A 26,203-nucleotide genomic window follows, 5' to 3' on the forward strand; every position below is an offset into this window, starting at 1 on the left:
TGCGATAATTTCAAATTAGATGAATTCTAAAATACAAAATGTTTTCTCTCATTAGAATACATTGTAAATTTTAGTTCTTATTTTTGAGCAGTTTTCACAAGGAATGGAAAAAGTAATTTTTATCATTACACTAAGGATAGCTAAAATTTATTTTATTTAAAAAACATGAGATTCCATGAAATTGCAAAGATTTCTCTTTTCGGTAGTGTCTTCTGGGTTCCATAGTTGAGGGGAAAGGTACGTAGATGGGTTTAAATTGTGCTTATAGCCTGGGTATCCTTGTGCAGAAAGATGAAGCAGAAACTAAAATAAATTTAGAAGATAAATATTCACTTTAGGGAAAAGCCACTAGGGGACTCCAAAGCAAAATGGTTGGTCCACGTCATACTTCATAGACCAGCAGACAAGAACTTTGTTAGAGGCAATACTGGAGTACAAATGTTATCATGATTTTTTTTTTTTCTTTTTCAGAAGTAGAAGCATAGAATCATTTAGAATTAAACCATTGTACAGACTGTACAGATGAGAAAATTGGGTTGCATGATAATGTGACTTAAACTTGGATCATTGCCAAGAACATTTGGGCTTAAGTTAATTTGGAAGAATTGAGGTTATTTCTGTAAACTATAGAGAGAAACTAATTCCATTTCAAGAAATGTTTAATGAAAGACTATTGCGTGAAAAGTGTTATGGGTGCAAAGAAGAATAAGGCATTGATCTCTGCCTTTGAAGAGATTATATGCTAAGGAAAAGAAGGTAAAAGTCTGTAGGTAGCCTGTGAGCCCTTCTGATTCCCTAGGGAATATCTAATAAGTGTTGTGTGGGTGCCACAGCCAGGTGACAGAGGGCAGAGGAGAACACAATCCCTGTGGTTGTGTGGAGAAGCCCTTCTAGGAGGGAGGGACTTGGAGCTGGCTGGCAAGGATCTAGACAGCGGACGTTCCATAAACAAATGCCATGAGGTGAAAATAGAAAGTGTTTGGGGAACAAGCTGAGCATATGGTTTATTTTCTAAACAAATGAGAGATTAAGCTAGAGAAATACATGAATAAGTCTAAATCATTTATAAATATATTGTAACATATATAGTGTGTACTATATACTGAGTGTCTATTGTAGGTCTGAGAGTATAATAAACACTTTCACAAATGAGAAAATGGAAACTTAACAGCTGTTAAGTATTGTTACGAGAATGTGCACAGCTAGTAAAGAACCCAGAATTAAGCTCAGGGCTTCTGACTGCTCTGCACTGTGCTGAAATAGGATTGTGCAGGTAGTTTCGTGGAGGATTTAGATCCCCCTATAAGGTTGTCCAAATAATGAGGAAATGCAGATCAGGTTTTATTGACAGGAATCATACAAATACCAAATTTCATGAATCACTTTTCTGGCATAGGCCTTGGTTCCTTCCTGAAATAAATTTGAGGAGGTGTTTAAATTAGTGGTCCTTAGGGTAGATCCCAATTCGTTAGAAATGGAAATGACAGATACACATCACTGCCCTGATGATTTTTTGGGAAAAGAATCTCTATCTAGGTATTAAAATATATAGTATGTATTGGCCGAATCACTGAATTAGTGATATCCAAAAATAATATTGGAGTCCAGAGGATCTCTAGAATGAGGTCACTTTACGTTTAGCCCTGTGAGCCTGTCACTCCAATGTCTATGATCACATTACAACTAGACAGTGGCCAGCCTAAAGAATTGTATGTAGCTCTATCTGAAGGGTATGTCCCAGACTCAGAAATCTTGTTGCAAGTGATAGGCAGAATGCATTAGTGATTGCTTCCTCCAGGGAAGAGAGCATTCTCAATGACAGGCTTCTGTTACCTTGCTGGTACCTGCAAGGTACCATGTCTCATCATGAGGTAGTCTCCAGCCTCAGTTCAATTTCAATCCACAACTTTGTGACCTTTGGTAAGTTTTTGAACCTTTCCTTGCCTTGGTTTCCCTTTCTGTCAATGGCCATGATAGTTGAAGTACCTAACAATGGAGTTATCATAACGATTTAAAACACAAAGAATAGGAATAACTCATGTTTATTAGCGATTTTTCACTTATTAGGTATCTCAATATGGCAAAATGATGAGCTGCAACAGGCAAAGCATGCGGTATGATTTCTACAGAATCTAATATATACTTAGAGATTCTAATAAGAGCAATTTCTTTCTGAGATAAGAAATTTGGAGAATTCAAAACAATAGAAACCATGAGTGTCTTAGAGAAAACTGTAATGTTAGTCAAAAAAAAAAGGCGTCAAGTTACTGTGTTCTGTTAACTCTAGACATGTCAAAATATATAGTAGGTAGATATCTTTTAACTTGTTCCAGTGACTCTTGCTTTACTTCTAGGTGGATGATGACAGAATGGACACCTTGTTCACGAACTTGTGGAAAAGGGATGCAGAGCAGACAAGTGGCCTGTACACAACAACTGAGCAATGGAACTCTGATTAGAGCCCGAGAGAGGGACTGCTCTGGGCCAGAGCCTGCCTCTGCCCAGCGCTGCGAGGGCCAGGACTGCATGACCGTGTGGGAGGCAGGAGTGTGGTCTGAGGTGCAGTACATGCCCCAGTTCTTTTCCATTTCCTCCGTTTTCTCTGACTCTTCGCTTGTATAAGGTCATGTTGAATCCTGTTCAGAATCTCTATGCACGGCCCTTTCACTTCCATCTGTTGATTTCTCTGATGATAAATTGAATATGCTCATTATGAATAATTTTGAAAATAGAAAAAAACGGGTATTTACTCTTTATTCTGTAAATATTGTAACATAATCAAGAGTATATTTTATATATTTTTTAGAACCCTGCTTTTTCATTTATATACCATCAGTATACTCTTTAGTGGGCACATATTAAAATACACATTTGACTCAAATATCTCTGAACACTTAAAAGAGAAAGGAGAAGGATATTAACATTTAACAGTCGTTTCCTGTGAGCAAGAACTCTATTTTTACTTCATATTTATTATATTGTTTATTTTAATCACCAATGCAAGAAAGTTAACAGTTTCACCATTTTATAATATAGCTCAGAGAAATGAGTTTACCCCAAGTCCTACCTAAGTGGTAGAGCTGGGATTCGAACCCAGTGCTGTCCAACTTAACGCACTACAGAGGAAGACTGGCAACAAATGTTACCTCAGGGCCAATCTTCATCACCAAAAAATAAAAATAAAAAATAAAAATGTGAATACTAAAATGCCAAATCATGTAGTCAACTTTAAAACTCAACATATTAAAACACAAGCCATAAATTATAAGACAATTACTCATGTGTGCAAAACTTATTATATTTAAAATATCATTAGTTTCATGCTCAAATTTTTAGGAACACAACTGTTGGAATATGCATTACTCCTATACTACATCATTGCTAAATGTATACCTTCAACTCTTTCTTTGGACTTTTTATCGGACACAAATATAAATTGGATTTTCAAGTTTTCTCATCTCTCTCATCCCTTTCTCCTTCTCCCCTCTCCTGCCCAATGCTGTTTTGGTCCCTGTGTCCAGATAATCAGTGATATGTACCTTTGTAAAACTGGGAAGCTTCATACCTATTCCATAATATGGAACATAAATGTAAATGAGAGGGTAAGTTGCACCTGGAAAAGATTGGTGGAATATACATATCTGCTTCCTACCTGTTATATCACCACCATCAATCAAACATCAATTATTTATGAAATGAACTAAACTATTTTTGAGTCGGATTATATTCTCAATCCATACAATCATTTAGAATGATGATTTTTAAGTATGTATAATTATGTAAAGAAATCGTTTTGGGGCGGGCCGGGTGGCGCAAGCAGTTACATATGCGTGCTCTGCTTCAGTGGCCCAGGGTTCACAGGTTCAGATCCCGGGTGCACACCAACGCACCGCTTGGTAAGCCATGCTGTGGCGGCGTCCCATATAAAGTAGAGGAAGATGAGCATGGATGTTAGCCCAGGGCCAGTCTTCCTCAAGAAGAAAGGAGAGGATTGGCATCAGATGTTAGCTCAGGGCTAGTCCTCCTCACAAAAAAAAAAAAAAAGAAAGAAAGAAATTGTTTTGTTTTTGCTAAGATTTTTCTCTGTTCTATCTTTAAGAAAAGTTTGTGAGAAATGAAATTCTCTAAGATATTGTAATTTTTCACCAGTGACATTGGTGAGTTATTTTTACATATAATTATGTAAAGAAATTCAATGTCAATCGTTTAGTATTTTACATTTTGATAGTTGTACATTATTTGTCTTTCATAAACAATCCTTTGTTATATTAGTCTCTGTAATAATGGTCCTGGGTTCCTGAAACCCATTCACCTCCAGCACTGTGCCCTGAGCTCCATCTGGCCTCTGATACTGGGGCATAGCCTGGGTTCTCCTTATCCTTATCCATTATTTTTTTACTTAGCCTTTATATGGGTGATAGGTTTATAAGAGGTGATTAGAACCAATACTTAACATAATTTAATTGTTAGTCTATATGTCCTAATCACTGACTTTATCCAAACTCTCTGATGTTATCTTCCAGTGTTCCGTCAAGTGTGGTAAAGGCGTACGTCATCGGACCGTGAGGTGTACTAACCCTAGAAAAAAATGTGTCCTCTCCACCAGACCCAGGGAGGCTGAGGACTGTGAGGATTACTCGAAATGCTATGTGTGGCGAATGGGCGACTGGTCTAAGGTGAGAATCATTCTGTACATTCTCAGTATTAGGTTTTAAAGATTATGTAAGATAAAATGTATAAAGCACTTAACACCATTTTTGATACAGAGGAAGCTCTCAAAAAATACGATCTATTATTGTTGTTTTGTTGCTAGTTTTTGTTGATATAGTTCTTGGTGACAATATTTTTGCATAAAACTTATCTAGTAAATAGAATACTATCAGATAAGTACATTCAAAATATAATTAAGGAAGGTAGGGACAGAACCAAACAAAGGGAATTCCCATCTTGCTATGTAAAAGGCATTCTTTTTCCCACCAATATTTGGGGTTGTGTATAGAAGAAATGGAAAGGAACAGAATTCTTGCAGTCCTTTGGTCAAATCAAGTGAACATAATTCATTTGGCATGTGAACGGTAAGTTTAATTTCATGATAATAGTAATACTTAAAATTTATGAGTAAAATAGAGCCTCATATGTGAATAAGCTGTAGAAAATAGCTCACATATTTACTCTACAAAGTATTAATAAATCCCATGTTTTAAGATAAAATTCTGATCATATCTGGATGAAAACAGCTCTCAAATACTAGTTTTCAGAAATGTAAGTATTAATCAAATGATCCCCTGCGCCTTGCCTTGCCACATTCAGCTGTGATATTTTATACCTTTTTATCATGCGGTCATAAAACTCTAGGGGTTAAAAGAGACATAATAAATCCTCTCTCCTTCCCTTTTATTTTATAAAGGAAAAAGAGGTGGTGGCTGCTGGGGCATGGTCGGGAGTGTGGTGGCTATTCGTAAATAACCCTAAGGGACATTCTGGAAGAAATCTTTTCATTGTTTAACGTACTGTGGTTACCCAGCTTGCCCAGTCTTGCCCCAAAAGAAATCCATGACATTTAAAATCTATTTTCTTGCAATTGTTTATGCCTTTCCTCTCTAAAAAAAAGTTTGCATATTAACATCACATCTGAGTTCTCTCAGTGAACTATACTCTTCTTTCCACAATTTACTTTTAAAGTTACAGTGGGACTCCTTAAAGGATGCATTTTTAAACAATGTAAATCAATCCTTGACTACAGAATTAGGAAATATGCAGCCCAATCCATGCAGCTTTTAACTGGTGAACCATATAAGGAAACTTCACACTTCAGAGTAAACAACTTTTAGATGAGAGAATTCCATATTAACCACAAATAATTTCTTTTATGTTCAGGGTTTATGTTTCTCTAATTCTAAGAGAAAGAAATAGAGTAGGATGATAGGGAAAGCCAATGGCTTGGAAGTCAAGAGACTTGAGGGGCAGTTTGGACTCCCTCATTGTGCAGATGGACAAATTGGTTAAGCCATGGAATACCTTTGTCTCTTTGTTTCCACATGAGTGAAATAAGGAAAATAGACAACACAGTTGTTTTCAAGCTATATGTATATTAACTCTTCATTTAGCACTGAAGGTGTAAAATAGGATGAGGAAATGAAAGTACTAGTTGGAGGGATGTGGGGAAGATCACCTATTGCTCCCTTGCAATTGTTAGGAACTCCGCATTTGTTTATTTTGGCTAGTGAACTTCTGGATGTTTTCCTTAAATGAAACAATTCTGCTCTAAGAAAAAGTTTAAAAACCACTAGAGAAAATGAAATATATTTTTCCAACTTAATTAATACAAATATTTTAAGTGATAAATGTTAACCCCCAGTTAACTACAAAAAAATAAAAATTATAATTGCAAAAAACAGAAGATCCAAGTTTTATTGTAATTTATGACACAGAACTGTAAGCTCCTACATTGCTGCCTATGAAAATATGGCTAGCAAATCCTGTTTGCATGACAAATACTATTACTATTGATTAATAAATATGCCTATTATGTGGCCTTTGATTATATCTTAAGCAAAATCAAAATTAACTGGGGGATTACAGGAAACATTGATTTTGGTTTTTTGAGCTAAACTGAAAATATATTTTTCAATTTTACCACAATTACATGTATGTAATTTTTAAATGTATTTGGCCTGGTTTTGTTGTGTTACCACATTGCTACCCAGCTAGAACATAGCCTTTGTGAGTAAGGAAAGAAATGGATAGCTCTAATAAATATTCATCTTTATTCCATGACTTTTTACCTTTCTGGTTGGCCTGTTTGTTTCTTGGTTTGCTTATTTAGAAGCTCCAGTATGTTGCAGGGTTTTTTTCTCTTTATATAAATATAAGTCTGCTCTCTTCCTTAATGCTGTTTTCTCCTTCTTCATTTATGACTGATGTCTCAGCATAACAGATTGAAACAGCGTGCACAAATTAAAACCAGTGGCTCCACATAAACTTTATTGATTTCACCGCTCCTTTTTTACTCCTAAGATATCACTTTCCTGTTAAAATGAAGACCATTCCAAAATAATTACAGAGAAAAGGAATAATGCTGTGATGATTAAGTTTCAGTGATTAAAGTATTCATGGGCAGGGGAAACACATAGATCTCTTATTCTTATCAGCTGTGTCCCTGGAACAGAAATAGCAACAAGATGTGTGCAGTCGTGGGTGGATTTCTATGCTCCTCTGAGGTCAATTAATCTGTCAGTTTCACTCAAATTCTACTAATATTTTTAAACTATTGATAAACCTAAGTAGACTTAAAATTTAGCCTTGGATTGGCTTTAATCAGGAATATTCAGTGGACTATCCATAAAGTCTAGCTCTGAAACCCTGCTCCTTCTTTGATAATACGGATGAATCACTAGAGAATCAGTTAAAAGAAAAATATATTCTCAGGTTCTCCCACTGCCTAAAAGTCATTGACAACTATTGGGCCAACGTAAAATATTGGCTAAATGAAGCTTGCTAAGAATATGGCTTATGTCTCTAACTGTGTTCACTGCATTTGTTATCAGCCTATGTGATTTCTAGCATTTATGTTTTGGTGGTTTTGTGTAAACTGTGGAAAAATTGCTCTCAGCTTGAGAGTGAAAAATATAGATCCAAGTATACTCAAAGAGAAAAATCTCCTGTCATAAAATTGTTACCTCTGATTTCTAAGAAGATGTAATGCAGCCTTTTTGTGAACAATGCTCATGTATATTTCATTGAGACTAGAAAGTTGGCAAAGTAGGACACAAACAATGAGGTTGCTTTGCTCTGGCTTGGGTTAACCATTGACACAATTATATGCCACATTCTGACTATATCTCTGATGTAGATATGGCCTTAGGGTCTTTCCTGGGAGAACAGAACAGAACCTATAAGTTGACTGGTAATATAAATCTGTACTTACTCATTTAAGCTGCCCCGAGTATAGGACACTGGCTTGAAAAATAACATAGGCCTTTATGTTTAATGAAATGCCATATTTTTCATCTGATTTTGACCTTTCTGCCTTTATATGAACTTCTGCAACTTGTTTTCATTATTGGAGGCCAGTAGAGGAACAAATAAAAAAGTATTATTTTATCTACCCTTTACACGGAATGGAGTAACTTTAAAAGTTATGGAGTTAACTTTTCTGTGCAGTATTAACAAGTGGTGTATACTTATTCAAGTGAATTTTAATGACAAACGAAACACCTTGGAATTGCATGTAATTATTCTTAGTTTATTTTTAGATTTAATTCTTACTCTACAATCTGAACTTATTTTAGTCCTTTAAAATTCTTGGAAATGAATCGTTTGGCCACATATCAAATTATGACATAATTAATAGACTTTTGGACAAGAGATTATGAGTCTTTTTGTGATGATATAATTCAAAATAATGCTGAAAGCGCAATAAATCATTTTGTATGATTTAATTATACAGATACTGTGGTATATCTTTGTTTAGAAGTGGTAAATATAAAGCTTGCAGTATAATGAGTCATTTTTAACTTATCCCATAAAAGGAAACCACAATTATATCCAGTTGAATAGAAGAGGAATCTAAAAACTATAAAATTATGAATAATCACGGAGGACATTTCTTTCCACAAGGAAAACTCAGTGAATCATTGAAGGAAACTTAAAGAAACAAATCTTGATCAATGCAATCAAGAATACCCTAAACTAAGTGACTAGATAACACCACGTTTTTAGTCATGCATCTCCGCAGACCAATGGTTTTGCATTAAGTCAAAGGGATAAAAAGAGCCAGTTCCAAAAATCCCACAGGAGAGATTTCTTCTTGCCCCATGGCCTGGCTAGAACCTTAGGACTGTGGATTCCTACATGTCTGAACTGAGCCAATGCTGGCATATACTCTACCCCAATTAAAATCAACTTGCAGGAGTTCTCAGAATCCAAATGAGAATACGTATAGCTTGCTGGTTTTAATACAACTAAACTAAGTGGGTTGTTACAGGTTAGTAGAGGGAAGCTCAATCATTTGTTAGAAGGATTTCCCATTCAAATTTAAAGAAATAATTAGCAGCAAGAGCAAATAACAAAATTAAATACCCTAGTATTTATGTAAATGTAAAAATAAAAAAATGTTAAGTATCTGCTAAACCAGAGAATAAAAGGAATGAATAAAATGAGAACTGCTGTAATGAAGAAAATATATTGTCAAGTAGATACATTAGTAAAATTAGAAGACCTGAATGTCATTATTTTTGTAAGACTAAATTCGTATTAGTTTACAAATTCTTGAGACTTGCATTCCCAAAATTATATTCCATGGAAAACTCATTCCTTGGGATGTGATCTCCATTTATGAGAAATACTGTAGTTAAACAGAGATAAGCAAATGCCCTTGCTGTAGGACTTTTCAGATCCTGTAACATTCTTCTGTACTTGGTAAATCTCCAAGAAAGATTACAGCTTTTAGTATTTCTCTTTTCTTTTTCCTTTTACCAAAGATCACTTTTGCAGAGCATGTAGCTAGTTCGTTATTTAGTGTAATACACTTTGGGAAAGCTTACATTAGCTTCAAAGACTAGTTTTGTAAATACTTTTTTCTAGGTAGAGAAAATTCCAGATTGAAATGAAACTGAAATTATCTATAATCTAGAAAACTATTCTTGAGATGGATTAGCATTTCTATTCAGAATTATTTTCTAATTAGGTGTACAAGTCTATTGATATTTGGAAAAGATAACCGCTTATCATTTTTATAATTATAAATAATTCCCTAAAACAGGAAAATTTGAGCAGCTACCCCATAAATAAATATGATTCTAACACACTGAAATCTATCATTGTTGAATCAGTCAATGAATTAAAGAAATCAAAGATTGTGGGCTTGGTTTTAAACATTTGAATATTGAGGAAACCTCTCCCAAGATATCCCAAAGAAGAAATATTTTGCTTTATAGGAATATTTACTTTGAAAACATGCTTGTCTCTGAGTAAGCTGGTCATACTAAAGAAATTACTCAATGATAAATATGATCCTTTTCCTCAAGAAAGATTTTCTTTTATGTTGTTTAGATACATCCATTGAGCATTTACACAACTTGTTGCTCACCATTCTATCTGGAGACAACAGCTGTCTGCTAAACCATGCACAAAATCCCCAAATTGACTATCAAATTGTTTTGCCTCTGTCTCTTTGCACTGCCAGAGAATGGGACATTTTTTGCATTGCGATCATTTTTATTTCTAAGATCTCCTGAGATTCTTATCTGTTGCCCCCCAGATAGATTAAAAAATTGAATTTCAAAAATGTTTGAATTACCCAAAGTAGTCAAATGCATTTGGCTGGTATGATTAAACATAGCAGAAATATATTAGCTTAAAAAGAATGAGGGCCCATACTATGTGTATATATCTTCTATCTAGGGAAAATTTATAATTTAAAGAGATTGAAGTAGTGTCTGTCTCTGTCTCTCTATATGTGTGTGTGTGTTTATGGGTGTATGTATGTACCTATAATGTATATATTATATATGCACATACATGTATAATTATATTATAAATGCAGAGATAGGAACATGTGTTGAAGATCCTTTGGGTTGGAAAATGCAAGAGAAGTATATTTTTTTTAAATCCACAGGGCTTAATAATATTGTCTTCTTAATAGATCCTTGAAAAATCACTAGGATTTTAAAATAATACTATCAGTGCTCTTATGCTGCATACCAGGATATATAATTTCACCTTCTAAATCATACCTGAAAATAATTCAGTAAATAAATGTGATTGAGTTAAAAATTGCTCTTGATGTTCTTTATAGGGGACAGAGCATCGAGCATGCCAAAGTTCATTTTGGGGACATTGAACATGAATAGGTGGGGGTTCACGTAAAAAATATAATGAAATTTTATAAGAATGTTATAAAATTAAAGTCAGTAGTTTTAGCATTGAATGTGTTTTACTTAAATACAGTAAGTATATGTTCATCAAATACCAGAGGATATCCAGAGATAGACACAATCAGATCACCATGACAGCCAGAGAAAGACATGTCCAAAATGCAAGAAAAATATGCAAATGATCAGGCAGTTAGAAAGGTATCATTTGGAGTCTTTGGATGCAAAATGTAATGAAAGGGAAAATTGGTTCAGCAGAAAGGTCCCTGGTTCTGCTTCAGATTGGCTGGAGTGGCGCTCCAGCATCTCACAGCCAGGGTCCACAACCAGCATTGATCTTGTATGCAGAGCAGTAGTTCCTTATGCCTCAATCCCCACATCTGTGAAATGTGCCAAAACAACTATAGGTCTCTCTGAATTTCAAAATGCTTTATGCAAGTAAAAGTAACAATACAGTGTCAATGATGTGCATAGTCCAAGGAAAACTATTTTGAGCTACTTAAAATGAAGGATCCACCTTAGGAGACAAGACAAAAATAGTAGAATGGATTAGAAAAATGTAAATTATAACCTCATATACTATATACAGAATATGTATGAGTCCATATAGTATAATAAATAAAACTAACAAACATGTTTAGAAATATACACACACACACATGACTTTAGCACTCAGAAAGGCAACATGAGAGAAGTGGGTTGAGGGGTACTGTGGGGCAACCAGAAAGCTCCATAAACAGGGAGCAGATTCTACTCGGTTCTGCCCAATTGCTTCCACATCTGTTTCCCCATACTACTTCTAAGATTGGATGTTATCAAACTTTTTTTTACCAATTTGATAGGTGAAAAAAATATCTCATTTTGAAATGCATGTGTTCTTGGACTCAACAACTCCATTGTCAAAGATTTTTCCATACAGACATTCTCACATAATTTGCTAACTGTATTTATAAAGATGCTCATTGCATCAAAAACAACAAAATAACAAAAATTTGGAACAACAAGAATTTGGAAACAACCCATATATTCGTTAACTAGTTATATAAATCATGATAACTAGTTATATAAATCGCTAGTTTGAATATAGTTATATTTGAACTAGCTATATTCAAATAATGGAATACTGCAGTTTTTAAAAATGTATTTGTAGATAAAAACATACTGATGAGAAAATTTCTCCAAGACCTACTATTAAGTAAATAAAATATGCAGAGGAATGATATAGTGTGAGCTAAAGTTATTTACATTTATTCTTTTTAGACATATTCAAAATTTTCTGCACAGATATACAAAGAACAGTTTATTTGAATTATAGTTTATTTGGAGGAAAGGGCCTACTTGCTCATAATTCTACCATATCCATATTTCTTTTAATTTTATAAACTGGTTAAGTTTCTGCTTGAAATTAAAAGAAAGCTCACACTTTCTTTATATTACATTTTTTTCAGGGTGCATTATCAAAAATAATGGTTGTGGATATAGAGAAATGCTGAGAGAATTTAGAATTTCTCGGGAGGGGAGAGGATTTGGGACTATACGAGGTAAGATAGCTCCATATATGGAGTCAGACAGTCTGGGGTTTGAATTCTGAATCTTCTGTTCAGATAAGTTAATGAATCCAAATGAAATAATTCATGGAAAGTTCTTAGCATAGTCAGATACGTAGTAACTAAAATGCTGGCTATTCATATTGTAGTGTCAATAAAGATGAGGAGAAAGGTTTGCTTGAGAAATTGTTATGAGGTTAAAATGAACAGAACTAGGGTTGATTATCTTTGGGGGAGGTGAGAAAGAGGGAGTTGTTAAGAAGGACTCCCAGGTTAGCTTTCTGGTCTGAGCAACTTGTGTGGATGGTGGTTCTGTGATACGAGATGGGAAACCCTAGGAAGAATCAAATTGGAGGGGAAAGATTATGAATTCTATTTTGGACTATGTTTCATGTGCCCACAAAAGGGTTAAATACTGGTGTTTAGTGGGTAGAGGAGAAGAATGGCATGAAAATAGAAATTTTGGAATCATCAACATTTAGATGGTGTTTAAATTTTTAAGGTATAAATGTGCCTGAAGAGGGAGTGTAGCCAGAGAAGAAAAGGTGCAGCCTTGAGAAGCTCCCACCTTTAAAGGCAGGTGAGAGAAACAGCTGCTAGCAAAGGAGATTGAGAAAGGAGTGTTCCAAGGAGCAGGAGGAAAATCATGGGAAACAAGAGGAGCAAGTAGTTTTAAGAATGTTCAATGAGATGGGGACTGAGTTAGAGGGAGTTGAGGGGGCCTATATCTTTATTCTCAACTCAAACTTCAGCTGCTCTAGGACTGTACCATTGGCGTTCCAGTAGTTCCTCACATTTTGTATATTTAAAATGAAATTCCTCGTTTTATTTCCTCAAACATATCCCACTCCGTTTCCTTTTTCTTAAAAAATGTCAATATCATCTTCCCAGCTACCCAGGCTAGAAGCTATCCTTGGCACTGCTTCTTCTGTACCCAAGTAGGGTTTTGCCTCAGTTACTTTTTACTCCCAGTACAATACTGCAGTCCTTATTTTTTCACCAGGACTAGAGTAATGACTTCTCATGTGCTTCTTTACCCCTATTTCTCCTTCTCCTATTTCAGATCCATCCACTCACAGGGATGACTTCATCACTCTATTCTATAGCCCAAATACTGCTAGAAAATTGCCATTGGCTGTACTGTCAACTACCAGATACTCACTCTGGCATTCCAAGTTTTCAACATTCTGGTCCTAACCTACCTATTGAGAATTGTCTCATCATTCTCATTAATTCAGTATCTCCACTAAGCTCAGGCCTGAGCAGTGTGTACGTCTACAAACTCCATGTCTTTGTTTATACAGTTCTCTTTGCCTAGAATGTGTTTCTTCCAACTATCCAAGTCCTTCAGAAACCAGCGCACATGCCTAATTTTTCAAAGGGCTTCCCCAATAAATGACAGAATTCGTTTGTACTTATTAACTACATTACTTTTTCTCAATTAATTATTTATTGCCTTATGTTGTTGCTATTTCATTAAGAATGTCTTAACCCATTTACCCTTCCCACAGATCTCTCTGAGTGACTAGAATATTGCACTACATGTAGTGATGTTTATTGAATAAATGAATGCTAAATTTTTCATCAAGAAAGTAAAAAATGTATGATACATCTGAGCATTGTGTCTCTTTTCTTCTGATCCATTTCATTTTTCTGACTCTCTTCTATGACAACTACAATGTTTCGTATATTTTACTACGAAAGAATTAGTAACTAGCTTATTTTTCTCCAGGAAAATTAAACCAATATAATTTTATGTAAACATATGACTCCCTTGACCTTTTCCAGTATGGTAAATCAAACTACTTAAAAGTGTGTTTCTTTAAAAAAATAAATCCACTCTTATTCGAATAACATACTACTAAAGCTTAAAAGGTGCTTAACATTGAGATTCTAGGAAGCTGGCAGACTTCTTTTGCATTATCTTGCATCCATGTGGCTGGAATGCCTGCCATCAGGTTAGAGAGCAATTATCTAACCTAGAAGGAAAGCAGTGGATGGAGGAAAAGCACACTTCAGATTTTTCTCTATGAACTGGCAAATACTTAGGTCATTTCAAGTTGGAATAAGTTAAAAGTAGCTGTATAATGCTCTCTGGGCTATTTTAAATCAAGACTTTATTTATTAAAACAAAACAAAAAACACACACTTCTCTAACATGGCCACAGAAAGATCTGATCCATTTTTTGACATAGAATTGTTGAACTAGACCTGGAAAGTATTTTATTTGAAAAGGAAATTCAATCACTGTCACTCCAAGTAGCTCTCTGTTGGGGAAGATGTTTCACTGGAATGATAGTGATAAAATAGAAATGTCTGGATAGTCTTTTTCCCCTTTGCAACACCCTGTGATTCATAGGCTGAGCACTGGCAGAATTGCAAACGTGCCTAAGACTTTGGGTTTATTAATTGCTTCTTAATGCAAAACATCTCTTTTTTCTTCCATCATTGTGGTGATCAATATGTACTTTGACATAAAAATTATTTTTTTGGTTATTTTGATGATCTTTTCATAACATACTCGGTTCTCTGCTAATCATTCACAAGCAATCTGCTTGATTTTGCCACACACATTTCCTTGATTTGCTATAACTATATGCAAACATTTTCATTAAAGAGACAAAAATAGTCTGAACTGTAGAACCAAACGATGAATTAATTAAACACATATGCAAAAAAATCCTCAAATGTCTGACCTCTAGGAATAGTTTCAATTCCAAATACCCATGTGTTAAATAAGGCAGATGAACTACTTTAAAAAGCCACTGAAACACTGACCAAAATAAATAGCAAATCTTAAAAAACAAACCGAACTTTTGTTCCTTAGTATGCTTGTTTCACACTCACTTTATTAAAAGTTGAAAGATGGAACTGCCAAACATATACATAAATGAATAGGAATGCTGCGCTAATAATTTCCAGTAGAAGTCATCATTTAGTTTCCTTATGAGATCCACTCTCCACTGTGAATGCTACTTCACTCTTGTTAAACCACTTTGGAATAATCCATTTATTCCCAAAGACAAATTATCCAAGTCAATGCTGTTAACCTTGTTATAGATTGGCACTTATCATTTGGTTTGTATCAGGTTCTGTAAGATTGTCTATTATATTGGTTAAAAAAAAAAAAATTGAACTCTGTTTGCCAGTGACAATTTTCTCTTAATTTAGGAATTCCTATTTCTTACAAAAGCCAGCTGGAAATGAGTAAAGCATTACAGAGCCTTCCTTAGCTGTTGGCCTGGAGAATACACATTCTCTCCAAAATATATATCTTTGGCACAGTCTAGAAGGAAGGAATCTCGGGTAATCTCTGTGCTGGCCAAGTGTGAGAATTATTATTTTTAACCCCTAAATACAATGAAAAATATTCTTTTAAGGAATTCAAAAGCAGACCAGTGTTAGTTTAGTTATGTTTGTTATCCAACAAAACTCTAAGTAAAGACTTTATAGTGGTATTTTTACTATTGAGTTTTCTGCCTCTTTGGGGTAATGTTTAACAGGACATTTTACAGGATTTACAGCTTGAAGAGTTTTACAGTTTAACATTAGAGTTTAACATGCACAGATTAATAGTTCCATAAACTCACTGGCAAACTAGTTGATTATTTAACCTAAGTCTACAAATTTACTTACACCATAAGGTTCCAATTGGTTCCCAAACGTAAGTTATCTAAATATTCAGAGTAACAAATAACTAGCACCAAAACAGTGTCTGTGTGACTATTCTGAAGTTCTGAAAGGAAAGGTGGAATAAAATTTAACCAATAATTTTAAAGTTTGGCATTTTACCATAGAATCCCAATACCTAAGGCTAGATGTGGAAGTCTTTTTTAGCTCCGTGTTCAAAATCACATATGCAGAATACATCTACTTGATCTTAGAACCCATAGAGCACAGAAGTACTACACGAATCAGATCAGTGGAAAGAATGAGTGTCTCCTCTCTAAATAGGAGAGTAGTTAATAGATATTTATGGATATCCCATTTTAAAGGGTTATTAAGTGAAATTAAGTTGTCCAGAAGTACATAGGTTACTTCTTGGACAGAAGACAACAGTGTTCTTTGGTGAATTTGACAGAGACATGATACTAGACAGATTATACCATGACCCATTATGGAAATTCTTACATGATTCATGAATTTTCAATGACAGAAAGATAATTTTATACTTTGCAAAAGTAGATTCAAGTGGTACTATGGGCAAGCCTTAACAATATCCTAAAATCGTGGTGACTATTCTCCTCCGTATTTTGACACTTTATAAATTTGTAGACGGCTATTTATTGGTGGCTGTGTAGCCCTTTTTCTTTGAATTAAACGTGTTTTACTCATGTCAATATATTACAGAGCATGTTTGCTATCATTCACTAGTATTTAGTGAATTGATATCACTAAGGATAGTGGTATTCATAGCAACTTTGTGGGACAATATATGTAGATTATTTTTAAAAGGTGCAGATTCTTGACAAACATATTCAAATATATCATAAAAAGAATATTTCTATATAAAATAATGAAGCAACAGAGTACACTCATATCTTATTTGATCCATCAAAAACTTATTCATACCATTGTGCTAATTAAGACCTAATTATCCTCAACGCATCAGATTAGACTTGAAAACTTAAATAATTTAATCGGGCCACAGTTATTTATCAGCACACACTCACTGCCCTGGAACACACTGAAATTATAACATCAATAAAATGTCTCAAGATAAATGGCCTTTCCTTGCACACCTTCTATAAGGTGTTTACATATTTTTCAAAGTTTTAAACCAAGATCTTAGCAACACTGTCTATTAAGTGATAAATAAGACTATGTCAGGAATGAAATTAACATGGTCAGTTTCTTCCTGCAATTTACTTTTGGGGCAGTGCCTCACCACTCATCCTCCCATCTTCCAAAAGAGGATTTTGGAAGAAAGGATCCCCACCTTGGCTTGTTCATGAGATAGACTTCACAGCCATTCAGAGTTCATTTCATCCTTTTGTTTCTATGATAATGTTACAGTTAGGAATTTGTTAAGAATTTTTTGAGTGTGTTTTTTTCCCTACATTTTTTCTGTTTCCCCTCATTTTTTTGCATTTAGGCCAATCCGTAGATTTGCTAAATCGTTCTGGCGTCTTAACTTGCCTTTACCAGTACTGGCAAACTCTGCCTACTTCAGAGCTATCATCTAACTTAGTAAATAAAACTTTCCAAGAGTTCATGTCCATATCTATCACCAGATCATCCTTGGCCATTTTAGAAAAATATAAACATCTGAGTTAAGTAAATGTCTACAGTACACTTCCACCAACTTGGACATTGTTTGTACTTCCCCAGATATTTTCCTTTCGGTTAGTTTATTTAGATGAAATTTCCTAGGTAAAATAAATTCGGTTAGCTCTTATTACCTGGCATAAGAATGACAGAAAGAAAATAAAGTTTTAGATAATGGAAATGGTTATAAGGTTCTGTAAGACGTATCTCATTTTAAAAGATGATAAAGCCTTCTTGTTGATTTACTGACATTTGTATTCGTGGTTCTCATTTACTAAACTATTTCTGTAATCATTTTAATAGTCCAAACTGTTTGAATTATTGAGAAAGTTTCCCTTATCATATTTAGTGTTTGACATGCAAGCTACAGTGTAGGCATAATTTAATACAGTCTTAGAAATTGTCACTAATATCCCATGGCAAGAAAGGATTTATGTATTTCACTATAAGAAAAATCTATGGTAATATTATCTAAAGATATTTCTCATGTGTACCCAAGTGCAAAGAGGTCGTAATTTTCTCAGGTAGATCGAAATGATGAATATCACTAAGTCAATAAAACAAATTTCATTTTCAGAGACTTTGGGGCTCATTTTTTGGTGGGGAAGAGGGAATACCAACATTAATTTTCCTTTTGCCTTGTTATCTCTATCAAAATAACTCTTTAACTTCAAAATTGTGTGAGCAATTTTCTATGCTGTTTAAGTTTGTTCTGAAGATTACTGTTTCTTTTCTACTCTAGTAAACCTGGGACATCAAGATTGTGTTTCCTGTTCAGAATTAAAGGCTTCTAGTTCGTGGAATTGATTCACGAGGTGCTTTGTTTTTAAAGGTCCTGCAGGGCAATATTAAACTGTTTGGGGAACAGAATATTCGTCAGACAATACAAGTCTCTCTTTTTAAAATACTCTAGTCAGGAAATTTTCCTTGTAAAAGAAATATCAATGACAAGTTATATGGTACATACTGTGTTTCTTTACCAGTTGCTGGCAAATTGTTGTTGACATTTTAGCATTTTGGCCTTTAGTGGATGTCTTTAGTGCTGCCTTGTTTCAAATGTATTTTAAATTTACTTGGTACATGTGTGAAGAGCAAGATTTAAAATGTATTAGAAAAATGACTGAGAGAAGGAAGGAAGGAGGGAGGGAGGGAAGAAAGGAAGGAGAGAAGGAAGAAAAGAAGGAAGGAAAGAGAAAGCCATTGAAATTGATCCAAGATCTGTAGAAACACAGTGGAAAGAACATCACATTTGAAATCAAAAGACGTGAATTTGAGGTTTGTCTCTCCTTCTTACGGAGAAAGTCTTTGCCACCTTCCTCATGAGTCCTTCCGTGATCATCGCATTCGAATTGCAACACCCTCCACCCCAAACTTTACCAGTCCTCCTTCCCAGCTTTAGTTTTCTCCCCAGCCCCTCTCAATATCTAATATATAATTTATTACTTTCTTGCCCCCCCCATTAGAATGTAAACTCCTTGAGGACATGTATTTTTGTCTATTTTGTATACTATCACATCCCAGTGTCTAGAACGGTGTTTGGCACGTTGTAGACTTTTGGTAAATATTTGTTGAATGAATGAATGAAATAATCTCTATGAGCCTCACTCTTTCCATTTGTAAAGTTATTAGGGTTATGAGGAAGATTAACCAAGACATTGTGTGTAAAAGCATATTAGATAATGCCTGGAATATAATAGGTATTTCATGTGTCCGTTCATTTGTGTTTGTCATCTAATACATAGATCTGTCAGTAAGTTGTCTACAGATAGAGGGGCTGTATGTCCTAGATTACCCAGAACTGTCCCAATGTATGCCTGTCATCTAGGAATAATTATTATCAGCAACTTCTTTTTTGAAGAAGAAGAAGAGATTATCCAGATTTTTGTGGGGTTTTTTTTTTTTTTTGGCTGGGAAAGATTTGCTCTGAGCTAACATCTGTTGCCAATCTTGCTCTCTCTTTTTTTTCCCTTCCCAAAGCCCGAGTACATAGTTGTATATTTTAGTTGTAAGTCCTTCTAGTTCTTCTGCGTGAGCCGCTGCCACAGCATGGCTACTGACAGACAAGTGGTGTGGTTCTGCACCTGGGAACTGAACTTGGGCCACCGAAGCAGAGTGCCCCGAACTTTTACTCCTAGGCCATCAGGGCTGGCTCTCGGCAACTTCTTTCACAAATGCCCTGATTTGGATGATCAATTATATGATCTCCCCATCTAAAGATAAATCATGCATGTGAATTGTCCTTAGAGCAAAAGAGTTTATCTCATACCACATAACCTGAGTTATAACAAAACAAAACAAAAAGCCCCTCTAATTCATTAATGTTTAGGTTAACAGTAAGATACAAGGATTAGAGCTTAATTTGGCAGGACAGGAGAAAAGAAAAGGTTTCTGACTGTTAACATAAAGAGGAGTGTTAGCAATCTTCTGGTATGAAGTCATGTTTAAGTGGCCAGTCTCTGAATTCAGTACCTGTGGGTTCAAACTCCAATTCCACCCCTTCTTAGCTGTAAACCTTTGGGCAAGTTGAGCCTCTATTTTCTCATCTGTGTAAAAGCGATAGTAATAGTACTCATGGGCTTCACGTAAGATATTAAAATAATTATAACCTCTAACAGTACCTGGCATATAATAAATACTAAATAAGTACTAATGACTGTTAGCATTGTATGATGTAAAGCTTTCAGAAGTAGTATTATCGGTTTCCTTTGATCCTAAAGCAGCAAACCATGGTTCTGTAATGCAGCTGATTATTTAAAACATTAAACAACTGGCTAAAAGTAGATGAAATTGCCCAGCTTCCATAGTATTTAGTAATCTGTTTCTAACTCCAACTATTTTATACTTTTTTTTAATAAAGTTTATTGAATAAAGTACCAGGTCCATAGTATTAATAATTCCTGCTGTTTTTATTTTCTACACAGGATCCTGAACATAATGGGTGATCAAAAAATATTTGAAAAAGACATAAATGATTATACTGAGACATTCAAGCAAACTATAATTTTGAGACTTCGTTTAACAGAACTTCCATCTTACCATTGTTGGGTAGCACAGTGAATAATTAGATAATGAATTAGAGTCCTTACTGTTACGAAGCTTCACCACTTAAAAATTGCCAGACTACAGTAACTTTTAATAATAAGTTGTTTGGAATTTTTGCTTTCATAGTAATTTCCACCTGAAAGTGTAGCTGTGATCTACGGCAATGCCATGCTTAACAAGAAGGAAAAATAAGTCCCAGGTAAATTAGTTGCTAGAGACAATATTAGACCCCAGATCTCCTCATTTCAAAGCCAGAATTATTTTGGCTTTTTTTTTTAATGTCTGTCTGTGTTTAATCATAGTGACATGATTGGAGAAAATATCCAATTATTTAGTAGTGTCTTCTATAATAAAGTAAGAACTGGTTTAGAAGGTATATTGGGGTCTCACTTATTCCATTTCAATATCTGTTCATTTTTCACACATGTGTAATAAAGTTTTTACCAAAATATATTTTACAAAGAAAATAATCACTAGTAAGAACTTGATATTTTTATAATTAAAGTATTCTAATGAAAATTAGATTCTCAGGCTATTAGATTAGTTTTATAATAAAGCTTATTCTATTAGTTTCAAAGGCAGAAATGATACTGTTTTAGTTAAGTGAATTACAGAACTTCCATTATTTCCTGGATACTATTTTTATTTTCTGGTTGTTCTCAAATAGTTACAAAATTTAACTTGCATAAGGAATACAACTGACATCTTTTTCTTTTAAGTTTTTCAAATGTTTATGAAAGGCACTCTTCAGCCATTATCTGCTAAAATTATATATTCTGAGTTATCATGTGTCTATAGTTACTTTATTTCATTTTTTATAATCCTGAAAAATAATGTGTTACTTTGGTTTGCTCATATCCTTTAGAGTTGATATAAGATTAATCAAAAGTATTGGGAATAATCTGTGACTGATTACTGGGTTCCTTGACATGTGGTTGAGAACCTTCTCTATTGCATTGGAATGAGCTCATCTATTATACAACTTCTATTATTCTTTAGATTTCTCAAATATTGTGATTACTCCCAAAATCTACAGAAATTTTAGGAGTAGATTTTAGAATGATATTTTTCCATATTAACTTTACTCCTTAAAAGTTTTTAGTTTAACTATTTTGAATTTTCCTGAAAATATTTTTCTAAGAAGCATGATGTCTTTGTTTATATAATTATATCCAGTCTATAGAACAGTATTAAGATGCTTTCAAGGGAGAAAGACCATGTCAAACAGTTACTACTCTTATAATAGTTGTAATTTGTAATAAAGCTTAAACTGAACTGGAAACATTCAGAGCCTGTGGAAGTTAACAAGAAAAAAATCAGATTTAAAGGGATGTAACATCCCAGTTGTTCTTTAATCTGCTATTTGCAGAAAGCTAAGAATACATCAGATATAAAGAGACTGTTATGCAGAAATACTTACAGAAAAAAATTTAGAAGGATCAGTTCTCTGTAAAGTAGAGCCACATTAATGGCACGCACATAAAATTCCATTATTCTTAGTAAGCTATTTTCGTACCTGACATGTAGATTTTATTACTGAAGGTGACATGACAATGGGCCTAATTTCAAGAGATTTACCATCTACCTGAAGAGACAAACTAGGTGCATCAAAAGATATTAATCAAAGATAGGAAACAATACAAATCAGCTTATGTTAAATACAGGACACATACTGGTGACCAGTAGTTTCCAAACTCAGACTACGCAACGGAGTCACCTAGATATTTTTTTAAATGCATATTCCCAGACCCCATCTGAGTTTATTGACTTAGAAATTCTAGATCTCAAAATCTATAATTAAAAAAAATTTTTCTCCAAGTGGTTCTAAGGGATAGCCTCTGATACATGGATATATGGTTTTAAACCATAAATGTTGCATAAATTTGCATAAGTAGTTGGGATAATTATGGAATGCTTCCTGGAGGTAGTGGATTTGAGATTGTGATTTGAAAAGAGCCAAGGCATTTGGAAAAGAGTAATACTGTGAGCATAGTTGTAGATGTGGGAATAGAAATCGTACGGGTATGATTAGTCTATAATAGAGCAAATAATTCCTGAAGCAGAGAGGTGGAAATTAAGGTTGAGGAGGTGGATAAATGCCAACCTGGAGGTTCTGGGGTACTGAGCTTTATCTTGTAGGCAATGGTGAACTCAATAACCAAAGATTTTTGTCCAAGGAGATTATATATGTAAAGCAATTTTGAAAGAATACATATTCAGTGTTAATACGTGGGACGGATTGGAAGGCTGGGGACTAAAGACAAAGCAAACAGTGACTAGGCTTCAGGGGACGAGGGTTTGTGTAGAATGCCTCTTGTGGAAAAAAAAATAAGAAGAGCTGGGTCTCATGATGATAGTAAAGGAAGAATTGACAGCAAAGAAAGTGCGATCGTAACAATGACTTGGTAAAATACAAAGGGGGAAAAAAAAACATTGCAAACCTCGTGCCTGCACCTAAAAAGTGACAATCAGAACGTATTTACCAATTTTCAATTAGAATACACCAAGATCATCTCTTTAAATAGTTCTAAATCTAAACTTTAGAACTATTTAGCCAAATATGGTTAACTCTTTACTGTATAGAAAATAACCTGACTAGTAAATAAATCATGATTTTCAGAAACACAAGCACTTTCCCTCTTTCACATGTAATTTTGATACCATAAAATAATTGTATTTTCGGGGCCGGCCTGGTGGCACAGCAGGTAAGTGTGAGAGCTCCGCTTCGGTGGCCCGGGGTTTGCAGGTTTGGATCCCGGGTGCGCACCAATGCACCGCTTGTCAAGTCATGCTGTGGCAGCGTCCCATATAAAGTAGAGGAAGATAGGCACGGATGTTAGCCCAGGGCCAATCTTCCTTAGCAAAAAAGAGGAGGGTTGGCATCTGATGTTAGCTCAGGGCTGATCTTCCTTACCAAAAAAACAATAATAATAATAATTGTATTTTCTCAATCAAATAAGCATTAACTTATTTGTGTAACAAATTAAATCTAGTAATATTTGTGGACTCAAGAGAATTCTCTAATAAAAGACGATTGTACATTGTATATGTTCTTCTTTCCAAAATATCTTACAAATGAAGACAAACTACATTTAGCTGAAATACAAGGAATCCATTAAAAGGGTATTTTATTAGAAAAATCCAGATCATCAAATATTTTTATTAGCACATTATTGGATGTCATGTACTCTTCCAAGAAATAGCAGTTATTTCAGTAACACATCAGGTTGATAAGCCATGTTGATATTGTTGATAAACATTTTAAGGCCAGAGCAAGTGGAGTAGAGGAGTAGATTGAAAGACTATAACAAGGATCTAGCTCCATTGTTGGGCATATACTAACTCTTGAGCATTAGTGACTAAATTAAAGAATCGTGAATCAATCATTTGGTGAAAACTAGACATTAGAACTTTAAAAACTGTCAGCCCAAGTGCAATATTGGTATCATTCACTCTCATTCCTTCCAAGTCATAGTCTCCAACTTTCTTTATCCTTCTTTACTCACCTATATCCTTCATTGCCCAAAGCTCTGCCTTAGGTCAGCCAGAGGTTCTGAACAGCATTGTGCCCAAGTTATGACCATCAACGTTTCTGACCCATGTTTTGTACCAACGCTGGATGTTGTGGCTCATGTTCAATTTTAAGAAATATAGGGAGAAGGGGGCTCACAGCCTAGAAAAAGTAAACAGCAAAAAAGACTTGTAACAACCCTTGTATCTCTCCTAGTGCTCAATTACTTGTGGCAAAGGAATGCAGTCCCGTGTTATCCAGTGCATGCACAAGATCACAGGAAGACATGGAAATGAATGTTTTTCTTCAGAAAAACCTGCAGCATACAGGCCATGCCACCTTCAGCCCTGCAATGAGAAGATTAATGTAAATACCATAACATCACCCAGGCTGGGTAAGCAGACCAAAAAGGAGATGGTTTTGAGAAACATAGAAATGTTCATGGCTGCTTCTATTTTGCATATCACTTTAAAGCTTAGTTATAAATCTATACTAATTAGTTTGATTCTGACTAAATTGGATACGTTTAACTATAGTTTAGTCCCAATGGTCAGGTGGATAAAAAATCCTAAAGAGTAAACTGCTTTGATTCCTGAAACTGTCTACTCAGAGCCAGACCCTGGGAATACGAATGCCACACCACCCAAGGTCATCTTATCAAGGGTTGAAGAATGTAACCACGTTTTGGGTTCTGACCAGTCCCATGGCAGAACTATCAATTAAGGTAACGTCTGTGGAAAGGTGAGGTTGTGGTGTATACCTTAGATCTCTCCATTGTTAATAGCCTTCCTTGTGATCCTGAGTACAAATTATTCTTTGGAGAGTAAAAAATGGCTGTCAAGAATGGGTGCATGGATCTACACCACTGAACAAGAGGTACCAATTTTTCATCTTTAAGGATATAATGTTAAATACAAATAAATACTAGTAACATTGATTTACATAGTTTTTTATGTTATAAAATGCTTCCATATATATTCTCAATTCCTGTTATTCAGTGTAATCCATCATCAAGAAGTAGAATTTGTATTTTAAGTAAACATAGCCTATATTTGCATAACAAATATTTATGAATGAATTACCCTTTATTTCTGGTGGCAATTAGTGACTTTTAACAGCACTGCTACCTGGCTGTCATTGGATTAATTTATCTTTAACACCTTCAGTTTTAATCTGTGTGTATAATCTCCAGGGAACAATTTAATCATACAGAATAATATTGCCAAAATGCAAGGAGCTAAATTGTCACAGATACTTTTCCAGGCATAAGATTCAATCAAATGGAAAAGTTTGGTTCTTCATGGAAATACAAAAATTCTCTTTTTTCAAGCCAAATAATTAACATTTCTAAGAAGTAATCAGTTCAAGTAGAATTAAGACTAGTTAAGACAAAAAGTCAAGCAATCCTAGAGCAGATGCTCTAAATCCATGTAGTCAAAAACAACATAATTCCTTTCTCTAACAATTACTTGGAGTCCTTCTTGAAGTATCATGTGGCAGAAAATAATGGATTAAAAGAAGAACTTAATTAAAATTACATTTTCTCTGTTTATTATTCTTTAAAGGTATATCCCCAAACACAGAAGCACAGTGGTTGGAAAATCTGAGGGCTTTAAAAGTAAAATAATGAATCCTATTAGAATAGTGGCAAAAGAAAGAATTGCAGGAGGACTTTTATTATACAGGCCAGAACACACTATTTCTTTAGAAAAAATGAGGCCAAATCTACATGACCAAATGTTCTATACCAAGTTCTCATTTCAAATACTCTATTGCTATAAATTTCAATCGCTTTTGATAATCAGCTTTGATTTTAGAGATGCCTGAAATCACAATCCCCAGATATCCCACCCTAGACATGTCTGCTATCTGGGAAACGAGGAATGTGAAATAAGTGTGAGCATATTTTTGATTTGCTATTTCTTTGCAATTTCATCCATACCAATACTTATTAATTTGCA

At 34.6% G+C, this 26,203-nt stretch overlaps 1 protein-coding gene across 1 annotated transcript in view; it reads left to right on the top strand.

Moving 5' to 3' along the window:
• Positions 1-26,203, top strand: part of ADAMTS19 (ADAM metallopeptidase with thrombospondin type 1 motif 19) — a 228,082-nt gene that overhangs the window by 199,955 nt on the left and 1,924 nt on the right. Inside the window, exons 20-22 of the mRNA XM_058539839.1 lie at positions 2,355-2,559; positions 4,524-4,676; positions 24,459-24,636. Of these exons, the coding sequence (XP_058395822.1) occupies positions 2,355-2,559; positions 4,524-4,676; positions 24,459-24,636 (536 nt within the window). The remainder of the gene's footprint in view (positions 1-2,354; positions 2,560-4,523; positions 4,677-24,458; positions 24,637-26,203) is intronic.

The sequence above is a fragment of the Diceros bicornis genome, chromosome 1 (genome assembly GCF_020826845.1).
Source record: "Diceros bicornis minor isolate mBicDic1 chromosome 1, mDicBic1.mat.cur, whole genome shotgun sequence".
NCBI lineage: Eukaryota > Metazoa > Chordata > Mammalia > Perissodactyla > Rhinocerotidae > Diceros > Diceros bicornis.